The sequence below is a fragment of the Drosophila sulfurigaster genome, chromosome 3, assembly GCF_023558435.1.
Source record: "Drosophila sulfurigaster albostrigata strain 15112-1811.04 chromosome 3, ASM2355843v2, whole genome shotgun sequence".
Lineage (NCBI taxonomy): Eukaryota > Metazoa > Arthropoda > Insecta > Diptera > Drosophilidae > Drosophila > Drosophila sulfurigaster.
This window is the reverse complement of record NC_084883.1, coordinates 10,219,578-10,233,320: the sequence shown is the minus strand read 5'-3', so window position 1 is coordinate 10,233,320 and position 13,743 is coordinate 10,219,578. Positions and strand designations below refer to the sequence as shown.

The 13,743-nt window shown below is 39.2% G+C and overlaps 1 protein-coding gene across 2 annotated transcripts in view; it reads right to left on the bottom strand.

Moving 5' to 3' along the window:
• The window catches only part of LOC133845939 (epidermal growth factor receptor), a 43,948-nt gene that overhangs the window by 6,031 nt on the left and 24,174 nt on the right, over nucleotides 1-13,743 (bottom strand). Inside the window, exon 1 of one of the 2 annotated variants that reach the window (XM_062280602.1) lies at nucleotides 9,704-11,112. The exons of the other annotated variant lie outside the window; for it this stretch is intronic. Within the exon in view, the coding sequence (XP_062136586.1) occupies nucleotides 9,704-9,959 (256 nt within the window). The 5' untranslated portion in view covers nucleotides 9,960-11,112. Of the gene's footprint in view, nucleotides 1-9,703; nucleotides 11,113-13,743 lie in introns of those variants that run through there. 2 annotated transcript variants of the gene reach the window in all.

The window sequence follows — 13,743 nt, the reverse complement described above, 5'->3', positions numbered from 1 at the left end:
ACCGAGACAGCGACATCGACTGCGAGTGCGAGTCAGGCCCAAAGCCAGTCGCGCTGTTATCATTAGTCAGCGACCTGTTTTAGCTGCCAGCGCTAGCTATGAGTACATCTTCCATTGATTTGCATGGCCTACTACCAAGTCTAAACATTCTATGAAAAGGGCTACGTGGGTCGTGGCTTGATGCAAGCTTGGGCCAAGCGTGTGGGCCGCAAAAGTGTGCCATGTGTCAGCCGAGAGGAAGCTGTAAGCTTGGGCTGGAGTCACAGAGGAGGAGACATTGACACCCACTTGCCGCAGCCCACACGGACAGCGAGGGGCAACAACACCCACCCGCTTACTCAGCTAATTATCGAAATGAAGAAACAAAAAGGGAAAAGAAGAAATAAATACCTAAGAAATATAATCAGACAAGAAACAAACATTGTTGGCCATAAATATTGCGCATTTTTTATTGATTCCGAGTTCGTGGAAATACAAAATACGAAATACAAATGCGTGTGTATTCTCGTAATTATGAAGAAAGATTGAAAGAAATATGGCATACAAATATTTTGTTTGTCGCCAGAAATGCGAAATTCTTTGTGAGAAAAAGAATAAAAATACAAACTTAAATGCCTGCAGTTATGCGTAGCAATGCAGCCCCAAAGACAGAAGCCTGAGAGAGAAGCGAGAGCAATATGAAAAAGTCGCAGACTCAATACCCTTTGTTGCCGATGCCATATATGGACTCGACTCAATCGATATTGCATTGCCAGACATTAAAGTTGCGCCTTGCAGCCAGCTAATTGATAAGCACAAATATGTTCTCGCTTGACAAAATTGCCATACCCCGATTGCTAGGGCATCGCAAAAGGTGAGGCTGCAGTTGACATTGGAACTTGGGCGCTGGCCAGGCGAGGCTTGGCTTTGGCCCCTGCTCCAAGACAGCGTCGGGCATTGATCAAAAGCCGCTGCTGGCAATCGAAGCGCAAAAATTTTCGTACAAATTCTTTGGCTTTGTCTTTTTTTGTGTTTATGTGTTTTGTCGTGGCCGCTGATGATGCTGGCACGAAGCGCAGCCCGCTGGCCAGTTGCCAGTTGCCAGCTCTTTCTCATTTCTCATACCGAACGAACGTCATGCAGAGCCACAGCAAAAGCTAAAGCCAAACATCGCGGCACGAAACCCTTTTCAAGCCAATGGGCTGCGGCTTTATCGCGTACAATTTATCAGCAGCGTTTTTCATGTTGCTCCTTGACTGAAACTTAAGACACGATCGAGAAAAAGACCATGAAGAAGAGGAAGATGAAGAGGAGAAGGAGGAGGACAACGAGACAGCGCCGGAGGAGGCTGCGACGACGATTCTTGTGAAATGCTTTGCGATGTTGCTTATGCGATTTTTCTTGCGGGCTCTGGACACGCCCGCATTGCCTGTGAGTGAGTGTATTAGTGTCTCTCTCTGTGTGAGTGTGTTTCGTTGGCTTTGGCTGTGGCAAAAAGGCTAATTTGTAATCCTTAGGCTAAGTGTCTCGACGCTAATGAGTGAACGTCTCTCTCTCTCTCGCTCTATCGCTCTCTCTCTCTCTCTCTCTCTCTCATTATGTTGCTCTCTTTGTCACTGTCGCTGTCTCACTACAAATCAAAGTCATAATTCCAGCAATGTGCTCATTAAAACAAAAGACTTAGGCAACGAACTTGACTCGCTGCTGGAAACTCAAGTTCAGCATCTCTTTGTATTTGTTTATCGATTGTATTTGTTCAGCCATCAACGACACGACTCATCTTCAGCTTCAACTTCGCCCTCTGCTTAGCCCTAGCATCAGTCTGCTGGGGAGTCTGGTGGGGAGCAACCCCTCCCCTCTTAAATGCCCCTCAAGCCAATCTACACGACGCTGACGTGCTGATTAATAGACCCAACCGCATTCCAAGCTCTGTGCTGACTTTCTAAATATTGTTGTGTTGTTTTTCTTGCCGTTGTTCGACGGGGCCTCAGGTTCGATCTTTTTGCGGCTGCTGCGACTGCTGCGGCTGCTGGTGAAAAGGCCAAAGAGTGAGCACGATGAAAGCACGACGCATTTTTCCGTGTGGCAAGGCAAACGACAAAGTCTCTGCAGCATAATCGATTTGAATGCTGCAGCAGCATTCGATGTTGCATTGCCCAGAACTTGCCTAGCCAAAAACTCGCCACAGACTCCAGCTCAGACTCTGGACTTGGACTTTGGCTACAACTATGACTCCGACTGCGATTACGACTCTGACGCGAGTCACAGTTCTCAGTTGAGTTCTCAGTTTCAGTGCTGAGACTCGCTTAGCCGGTTCTGACGCTGTCAACGTTGTTGTTGTTGCTTGCTCACGTTTATGTGCCCCGTCCCTCCAGCGTTCTTCGCTCTTCGCACTTCATCTTCATCTTTTTCCCTCTGGCTGTCTGTTTTGGTTTTCTGTTTGTGTGTGTGTGCGTATTTTTCATTTCGTGGAAAAGATTTTTAACTCTGGTGCCCGAACCATCTGGATTGCCGAGTTCTGCTGCCCATCGCTGTTCGTACCTTTGCCTGCGGCTGGACAACAACAACACAAACAACAGCAACAACATGCGAAGCATAGATTTTGTTGTAAAATAACAAAAGATTTAAAAGGGCATTAAGCATGCTTTGTTTTTTACCTCCATACAGACATAAGTGTAGATTCTATGTTTGCTCAGCATGCGCCTTTTCCCCCAACTACAATCTACCATCCACTCTAACCATTCTTCATCAATCTCTGTCTCTCGCTCTCATCATCAGACACTGTCTCTCCAAATCAAATCGAAGTGGGCAGATTCCGATCAAAATTATAAGGCGTCGGCCGTTATTGCCGCAAGCTGTTGTCACAATTTGAACCGCCACAAAACAGGCAAGTACATTGATCTCTCTCTCTATCTCTCTAAACACAAAAAGTGCGGTGAAAGTTCGTCAAATATATATGTCTTTATGTGTGTATAAGTTATATATCAAGATCAGCGAGCTCTAGACTCCTCTATATGCAGATGCAACTCGCAACTAGCAATTGTAACAGCGAACAGCTCTCGAGCCGAGTTACGGCGATTAGGTGTCATAGATTAGCGGCATGTTGCTGCTGTTGTTGTTGCCAGCAGTGTTGCAGCAAGCGGGCAGCAACTGCCACACGACGACGCCACATAAATAATTCATAACTGTTTTGCGACAATTCAGTCGCGGCACGCGTTCAATTTACAATGAAATTGTGTAAAAGCGCTTAATAAATTCATTTGCGACCGGCCATTAAATACACGCAGCTCATTACGGTTACCATTCCATGCAATCCCCCTCTCTATCTCTTTCTCTATCCAGTGTAAATCCCAACCTGGCTTGACCAACAACTGTCTTGTGCTTCGTTACGTGCGCGGATTTTGCAAAGAAAAACCAAAGAAAAAAACAAAACAAAAAAGAATTCTGCGGCAACTTTCTTTCATAAGCTGTGTTGTTGTAGTCGCTGTTGCTATTGTTGTTGTTGTTGTTGTTGTCGTTGTTCTATGTCGTGGCGTCACGAAGACAAAGGCAAATAAGCGCAACGAGCTTAGGCAACCGAGCTGCAAATCTTTCACAGAAAACGCTGCAAGCGCATCTTCAGCTTCGCATAACAAATTTCTTCTGTGTGGCAACGCGGTGGGGGGAGGAGGGGGAGAGAACGGCATTTGGCCAAGCGGAGATCAGCCAACAAAGCACCCAAACTAAAAGACCTTAAGCCACAGCAGCAATAACTCGACTCAACTTGCAGCAGCCACAAAAAAACAGAGCTGGCCCTGACTTGAGGTGTTTTTTTGTTGTGTTTTGTGTTTAACGTTTGCCCATTTCGTGTTCGATGCGCGTTCATTTAGTTTGTGTACAACAATTGGGCGCAGGTCGTGCCTCACGACAACTACAACAAGAGAAGAAGAGGCAGCTAAACTAAACAATGTTGCCATTAGATAAGCCTGTGATTGCAACTTTTGTGCAAAGTCCAACTCAACAGAGAGACAGAAAGAGAGAGAATGAGAAGCTTCAAGCCTCAGCTGGTTTAATGAGCACGCCCTGGCGCCATTTTTGGTGCCTGTCTATGAGCTATAAGCATTTTCAGCAGCTCAACATTTCAGCTATTTTTTAGGCATAGAACTAAGCGAACAGCCAGCAACAACAACAACAACAACAATAATAATACGTGGGCTGCAAAAGCGAAGCTGCGGAAGCTGTTGTTGCGACTGCTGCAAGTTTCGAAATCGAATCGAGACGCCCACACGGAGAAGACACACAACAAAAGCGGGAGACTGTGTGTGAAGAGCGTTTTAGGCTGGACCACACTCAAAGCTTTGTTTGGACACTGTGCACAGTGTGACAAAAGCCAGCAACAGCAAATTGAGTTAAGCAAAGTTAGAAGTGAGGCGAAAAAACAAAGTGCAGTCGTAAAAAAATGGTAAAGAAATATGTTTGTAGACAATAAAGAAGAGCAAGCCAGCGAAAGAGTGTAGCTCAAAGAGAGATAGAGCGAGAGAGAACTAGAGAGAGAGAGAGAACTAGAGAGCTAGAGCGAGTTTGTGCTGCGCAGTTGCAGCAGCCAAAGCAGCAATTGCTTGCAACTGCGCGTTTAATATCTTTGTGTGTTCTCTCTGTTTGTGTATGTGTGTGTGTGTGGGTTTAGAAAACCAGTATTTTATAAAGACTGTGTACCGAACACTATCCGTATAGTTGAATACTTGCTGTGCTAAAACTTACAACAGCAGCAGAAGTAAAGTTCAACAGCTCAAAAAAACTGGCAATTGTCGTTTTGCAGTTGTGTTTTTTTCTTCTCTTTCCTATATGATGTCTTAATCAGGAATTATAGAAATGCTATGCAAACTAAGCTGGCGACACACACGCACACACATACAGGTACACACACAGTTGCAGCCAGCGCGTGCCTGTCACTGTAATTAGCCAGAGCTTACACCATTTTATGAGTGTGAGGGTAACTCTCAGTGGATGCTGCTGCTGCCTCTAGCTGATATTGCTGTGGCTCTAGCTCTTGCTGTTGTTGTTGTTGTTGGCTAGGCACACTATGGAATGTGGTTTTTCAAGCGCTTACAGACACACACACACTCATACACAGACAGTCTTAGACTGTAGAAGCTGAGGAGGCCTCTTTCAGCTAGGCCAACAAATCTGTGTATTGGTCTTGGCCAGGCCAACAAAGAGCGTAAATGTGCGCAATAAATGGTGGAAAAAAAGAGATGTAAATATTTACAACGTGCTGTTAAATAAAATATTTCATATTTTACGATACCGACTATTGTACACTTTCTACAAAAAAAGTTCAATTGGCAACGGGTTGCAACGAAAATTAAATTACTTGTAAAACAATTAAAAAGCTACAGTTGAGTGTGCTCGACCACCCATTTTCTATAAATGCAAATTAGCGTGGTGTTCTTCTAAAAATATACCGAAAAAATACCAAAATTAACAACTATATTTAGTATATTCATATACTATTAAATTCAACATATACCATTTTATATAAATGCAAATCGAAGTGGTATTATTCAAAAGATATACCAAAAATACTAAAAAGTAACAACTATATTTAGTATATTCATATGTTATTAAATTCATTTTATATAAATGCAAATCGAAGTGGTATTATTCTTAATATAAACCACAAAATACTAAATGCTATAGTAAATGCTATTTTTGTTATATCGATATACAAATACATTCAACATACACCAATTTTTGATAAATACAAGTCAGCGTAATAATATTCTTAAGATATACCGACAAATACTGAAATGTACCGAAGGCTTTATTTGGTATATCGATTCAACATATCAATAAATACATAAAATATGCCGAAAAATACTAAGATGTAACTATATTTGGTATATCGATATACTATTACATTTAAGATGTCAATAAATGCAATAAGTGCAAGTCAGCATGGTCTTTCATAAGATGTGCCGAAAAATACTAAGATGCAACTATATTTGGTATATCGATATACTATTACATTCATCATATACCATTTTCGATAAGTCCCAATCAGCTTAGTATTCAACATATACCATAGAGTACAAAATGTAACGGATTGTTGCTTTTTTGCTCAATCAAATAATTTCTTAGAAATCTACAATTTTTATCAAACCAATAATTGCGACTCTAGCTGGAAATTAAGCTTTGTCGCTTTAACGTTTCTGTTTGGGGATTTACTTAAACAATTTTGCTGATAACTTCTTCTTCTATGACTACTCCAAAGTATTATGTCAGTTATTTCAATCACTTGAACACAATCGTTGCAATTGTGTCCGTGTCAACTGTGTTGTTTATTTTCCAGATAGTTATTGCACGTGTGCGGCTTTACCGCCTGGCATTTATTTGCATATTTTGTTGCAGCTGTGCTTATTTACTACCACGACTTGTCATAAAATAACAAAAAAAAAAAAACAATCTTTAACAACTTTGCAGCACAGCGGAATTCAATTAAATATAGTCAAACAATGCAGAAAGCAGAAAGGGAAAATTTCTAAGGGATCACATATAATAGTTTTCAGTTCAGTATTGAATGGTTCTTATCAGCCTATATGTATGTTGTTGTGTGCAAATTATTGGACGATTTCTTATCTAGCCGTATCCGGCCATAAGACTACAAACATTTGCCAAAGTGCCCCCCCACAATTCGCTTCTATATTCCACATCCATTAGCATAGCACAATTGTGTGTTGCTATTCCAATATTTACACAATTGCGGATGGGGGCTGGCAACATTTATTAATTTGCAGCTACAAGATCACTGAATATCGACAACGTTCGCTGGAGCTACAGAAATACAAAAATACAAAAAATGGTTACCTTATTTGCGCGCCGAATACAAATATTTGAACCTCAAAGAATTGTGCAAACAAATATTTTGCTTGAAGATAATGTGAACACAAATTTCGAGAGAAAAAAAAAACCGATATTATTATTAACGCGTAATACTTCTTTTTTTATTATTATTAATTTTCTGGCTAACGGGCTGTTTGTAGAGTAAACCTTGCTCATGGCACCAATTACAGACTCGGTTTCGCGTGTTTAAAGCTAAAGTGAGAAATTAAATGATGTCATCTTAAGCAGAAATGATTATGAACATACATAAGTGACTGAAGATGGATAGAGTTGTTGTCTGTCTATCTATCTAAGCACAAAAAACAAAGCATGGATTATGTATGTTAATTAGCGATAAGATAATCTATTGTTTAAACTTTCAAGCCACATCAAATACCAGAATTATTGAGAAATATGCATTTTGCCATGAGAGGTGGATCTATTGAACTGCCCTCGGCTGTTAGCTTTATGGTTTCTCATTAATATTTTCGAGCTGAGCAAAAAGCAAATGCGATATTCGCGATACTTGCGATGTCAACAAATTAAGTCGCCATTTTAGCTGGAAATTGTGTCGCTCGCTGTCGTTGTTGTTATAATTGCCATTGCAGTTGCTGACAAAGAGAAATGGAAAATTTGCCTGAAAGTGCAACAACAACAACAACAAGAATAACGATTACAACGCCAACACAACAACAACAACAACACTGAAGTAAACTACAATCTGTGGCTACCTTTTGGTTTGAATTGATATTACGAAATGCGCACAAACAGTGGAAATTCTTGCGCGAGTTGTTTGTCGAATGTGGCTTGATAATAATAATGCGAGTGAAAAACAATAATAAGTTAACGCTTTTTTTTGAGGGGGGAGGAGGGAGGGCGAGCGCCCAAGTCAAGAGGTTGAGGCCCAAGGCACCCAACGCACCCGAAGCACCGACCAAATGGGCAGGTAAAAATGGAGTGAGAGGGAGGGGGAGGGCACGAGCAATAATGCCAACAATGCAGCCCAAAACGAGACCCAAAGTGGAACCAAAACCAAAATCAAACACGCAGCACTGCAGCACGTACGATAAGATAAGCGGCTGCATATCAAATACAGATACAGATACAGCAACAGCTACAGCTAAAAGATACCGAGGCAACACAACTACTCAGCTGTAAATACGATTATATTTCGGGGTATATTTTTTATACTTTTGGACAGCAGTTGCACTTACACATTATTCGGGGCAAATGTCTTGGAATGATTATGATATATGGGCACGCAAATCTACATAAACACAGCACAACCAACATCATGATGGATGCTCCATGTTAATAGTAAACATGACTGATGTGAGAGCCAAGCTAATGGAGTCGTGTAGAGGTTGGCAGGTGTGGATAGTTTAAAAGGTCGTTTGTGGCATGCACAAGTTTCCATAAACAATTGACAACAGTAAAAAAAATTGAGCGAAAGCATTTTAAATGAATTAATATTCAATTATTATATACTAATAAATAATGTTTCGAATTGTCAGAATGCCAATTATGAGCAGCTATAAATTACTATTGACTGATGACTTCATTTATATTAATTGAAAGTTATTTTAGTATTTTTTGACATAAGTTGACTGCTTAATAAGAACATGTGTTATTAAATAAATAACTAAGAACCTTTTAAATGTAATTTTGTTATTAAAACCATTTCAAAAATCTAGAATGGACTCTTTGAATGATATAATTTCCCTTTTTTCCCAAAAATTTCCTTAAGCTTAATCATCATATATGAAATTATCAAGGGTAATTAAGTTTCAAAAGAAAAAAGCATAAGAATTAGCAAAAACAGTCTTCAATGTCACAGTCTAATTCTTCAAATACTATATAAACTTTTACCAATATACTTCAATACAAGTTCATATATTCCAATTTTAAATTGTACGTATTAAGAACCATTTATTAAAGTTAGAACACGGTTCTATATAAAATAAATACATTCATAATATAACTTTTCCCAGATCATAATGATATTACTTTTCCTTTAACATTAACTAATCATACCATGTGGACTTACATATTAGTGACAGTTATTTTGAGTAGGAAAAAAAAACAAGTATAATTAGTAAAAAGAGTCTCAAAATGTAGGCTGCAAAATCTTTCAAATACTCTACAAATAAAATACATTCATACTAATATAATCAATTCAAAAGTTCTCATAATCTTTTTAAAATGTAATATAGGCAACGATTTTCATTAAAATAAATTTCTTAAACATTTCGATTCAGAAAATTCCTTAATTTGTATGACCTCTCAATATATAAGAGTTAAATAAATAACAACTATGTATAATTGGCAAGAAAGATCTCTGAAATGAAATTTAACCAAGAAAGCAATCGTCTTTCAGTATTTCATTTAAAAGTGCATTTATTATATATTGCTTTACTTATTGTACCATCTTTAATTAATAAGATCCCAAAAGTGTATTTATTATACGAATATTGATTTAGTTATTTATCCATCTTTACTTAATAAAGTCCTAAAGTTTTTTTTATTATGTAAACAGTCTCTAAAATGACAATCGCTAATCAAGCAAGCAAGCAATCATCTTTCAGTATGTCATTTAGAAGGGCATTTTCTTGTTCCATTCTATAGATTTATATTATAGTTAGCGAAACTCGTCTCTAAAATGCTAATCAATAATCTTTCAGAATTTTATTGAAAAGTGATTTTATTATATGTTGATTTGCTTCTATTTTCATCTTTACTTAATAAAGTCCCAAAGTGTATGTATATTGGTTTATGGTGTTTCTTGTTACATCTTGAATTAATAATATCCCAGGAAGCAACCTGTGATGTTTTTGTCGCTTGTTTGGCTTTCTTTAACACTTACTTTTGCCCTTGGGAAATGAGTCCTTATCGACGCTACTGGCGATAATTGAAGCGCTGTTTGGCCGCTCATGGTTGTTGTTGGATCGATTGCGATTACGTTGCCGGCCCACATTGCGGTTTGGGTCCGCTCGTCGATTGTATTCGCGGGAGTTGCGATCGCGGGCCGCCGACGCGGGCCATACGCAAATGCAGTGGATGAGAAGGAGCAGGAGAAGAGGCAGGCAAATGCCGCGCCTAAACAATTTGAAAATATGCATCTTCCTTTTTCTCCGTGTGTGTGTGTGTGTTTTGGGAAGTTTACTTAGTTGCAATTGCGAGTGTGTGTGTGAGTGTATGGCAGCTGAAGCTCGAGTCGCGATCAAGAGCGACCAGCTAAGGCCAGTGACGTCATGTGTGTGTGTGTGTGTGTGTGTCTTTTGTATTTTTATAAACTTTATAAAATTGTAGCTGCAATTCGTTTAACACTTTTTTGCTGGCCGTGCGTGTTGTTTTTCGCGTTGTCAGCTCGAAATAAACCTTAAATATATAACAAAAAACAAAAACACAACACACTCCAAAATTTCTGCTTCGTTTTGCGTGCCAAAAATACAACTTTTTTGTTGAGCTCTTTCACTGCGTTTTGCTTTTGTTGTTGTTGTTGTTATTGTTGTGGTTGTCGCTGCAATTGGCGTATGTATTTGTGTATATTTGTGTGGATAGGAACCAGTTTCACATTACGAAGGCTTTTTTGTTGTTGCTGTTTGTGGCTTTGGCTTTTCAGTTCTCTTTTCATACACACAAATGTATACGCGTGTATGTGTGTGTGTGTGTGGGTTTTTGTTGTTTCTTTCCTCTTTACGAGTTTGACTCGCACACAGCTTTTATTTTTTGTTGTTTTCTTATTTTTGAGGTTAGGGCGCGCGCGCAGGCGCAGCTTTTAATATCCAACTGCAATGTTTGAGCCTCTTGTTGTTGTTGTTGTTGTCGCCACACTAATTGTTGTTGTTGTTGGTGTTGTTGTTATGTTGCACAAACACTTGGCCATGTTGTGAGACACGACGCACACACGCACTCGGTCCCTGTCTCTCCAATTAGCAATGAAATCACAAAATATGATTATTATATTTGTATTTTCTCGTATTTCTACTTCGCACAACACGTCAGACACTTGCTAAACACACCAAGGCGCAGAGACTGGACTCTTTTCTGGCTAGATCGTATTATATGGGCATTTGGGTATTACATTCGATTAGCACTAAATTAGCAGCAAAGTCGAGCGAAAGAACGAACGAACGAACGATACGCGAAGACAAGCCAAGTGGGAGGCGATACGATCTCAAACTTAAGTTCGACAGCGACGACGACGACGACGACGACAGCGACAACAAATTCGTTTAGCCAATTCGCGTCTGCGCAGCGTCACGTTGAATTCGAAACTGAAGCCGAAACAAACATCGCGCAATGCTCTCAGCACACAGAGCTTGGCGCGCTCTCTTTCTCTCACTCATACACACACAGACAGAGCGAGTTATGTAGGTAAAGAGCGAGCGTAGTCAAAAGAATACAGGTAAACGACGTGGTAAAAGGTGAGCGAGCGAACCGAAGATCTCAAAGCGAAGATCAGGCCGAAAACAACAACGACAACAACAAATGAATACAACTAAAGCAAAGCAAAGAAAATGCTGCCTGTTGCTTGTGCAGCTGCACAATAGATCCACAAAACAGCAGCAGCAACAGCAACAGGCATTACACACATACAACCACACACACACACACATCGTATATTCAAAAGAGAGTCAGACAGTTAGACTGGCAGGAGGCATATGTAGAGCTATAGAGCTATAGAGGAGTATTGATGGCACAGGTAAAACCAAAATGCTACGTAAGGCACTTTTCAAAAGTCTGCGTAACATGAAACTATGAGAATTAAGTTACTGCACTCTGCTGCAATTGCAACTGCATACCCTGTAATCTAAGCGGAAAAGGTAAGGATTAAGTAAGTCTAGTTAACTAGATATTACAGAAAAGTTAATTGCTAAGGTTTGCTGCATTGCTTTTAAAGAAAACTCTCACTATAACTCCTAAATATATAGAGGAATAAGCCGAATTGAATTCTTGGTATTTTAAATATACCTGCATGAAAAATTAATCGTTGGTATGATTGTTAGTCTTCATTTTGTATGACAAACAAAACTAATATTTCATATTCATAATTGAATACAGAAATTTGGCTTGAACAACATTTTTATCAATGTTGAAAAGTTTTCTGCATCACTTTTCAAGAAAACTGCCTCCAAAATCTTAAGCTTAATCGAATTAATTATAAATTAATTATTAGAATGATTGTCAGTCGCTGATATTTAACTATTCTGATTTCAGTGTATTTTAATAAATGCAAATAAAAAATTTTCTTAATTATTGGAGTATCTATTTAACAAAACTAAATATATCACATTCTTAAGTGAACACAAATTTTGTCTTCAACGAATCTTTTATCATTGTTGAATAGTTTTCTGCATTGCTTTTCAAGAAAACTCCCTCCAAAACTCCAAAATATGTATAACAGTAGTCTTAATCGAATCCTAGATATTTTAAATATACCATCGGGAAAAATTCATAAATAGTTTTACTGTCAGTAGCTGCAAATAAAGAATTTCTTTGAATTTTGGAGTATCTATTTACCTAAATTTCGTTTCATTTCATATTCATATTCCTTATTGAATACAGAAATTTTGGCTTTCAAAATATTTTTATCACTGTTGAAAATTGTATGTTTTCCCGATGTATAAGTCATTTCTGTTCCTAATTGATCTGAGAAATATTAGCATTTTTTATAAATTCTGAAAATTGTATTCATTCCTGATCTATTAGTCATTCGTTTCTTTAGACAAACATTGTTAAAACAATGTTGATATCCATAAGAACTAAATTTAATTTTTATTTATAAGGTATTTAAGGAAGTAGTTTATGATAGAAAACCTAAAATAAATGATAATCATTTTTTTATTTAGGTTATCACCTTTCCAAATTATATCACGGACTAGAAATAACTGTATTTTAAAGTGTTCTTCCCACCTTATCAAATTCTTTACGTAACCAGTTCTAAGGATCGTTTCAGGTTTGGCTAGAGTTGCCCAATCACAACCACTCGGCATATCATTAACTGTTAAATCCTAATACCCGCTTGACTTCAGGCAAACAGCTGTCATTGTGCAGCGTATTCAGAGATTCGTTGCGAACGCAAGCGAAAAGACGCACACAGGTAAGTTCAGGTATTGTGTATGTACCGAAATTCATAGCTGCTGTTCTGCTTCTTCTTCATCTCCTTCTTCTTCTTCTTCTTCGTTTTGTTGTGGCAGCCATGATACGCTGCTCCGCTCAGGTAAGCGCACGCTCTCCCGCGCTCTCAAACTCTCTCGCTCTCTTATGCTCTCACCTGTGGCATTTGTATGCGAGAGCGTAAGTTTGTGTGTGTGAGAGAGAGAGAGAGTCTGAGAGAGTTGTTCACCTGGGCAAATGCTGCCTTATAAGCACTCAAGTTCGCCGCCTCTCATGTGTGTGTGTGTGTGTGAGTGTTTGTGAGTGTGCGTGTGTATGTTTGACTGATCTGCGTGGGCAACACAAAAATCTACGGCGCTTTGGCTTTTGTCTTTTGGCCAACAGATTTGTGTTGAAGCGTTGTCAACATTGTGTTATGGCCGATTTCCAGCAGATGACCGAGTATTCTCACCTGTTGCATGCCACACTGCGCATTTGGGTATTTATGCCTGCGCAGGACTGCAGGAGAGTTTGCAGAGACAGAGGCAGGACCTGCAGCCAGGTAAATCCAGGCGCATACTTCAGACGCACAATGCAATAAAACATAAACATGGCCTAGAAGGAGGTGGTGGCATAGACAAAAGATGTGTGCCACGAAAAGCGCAACAACTTAGTCTAAGGCAGCTGTATCCCGAATATAGAATACCGAATCTGAATCTTGAATCCCACGCTGCGATTTCGAGAGGCGTTGCATTGTCTTGCGACTTGCGTGGCGCATTGTTTTCTCCATGAAAATACGTTTTA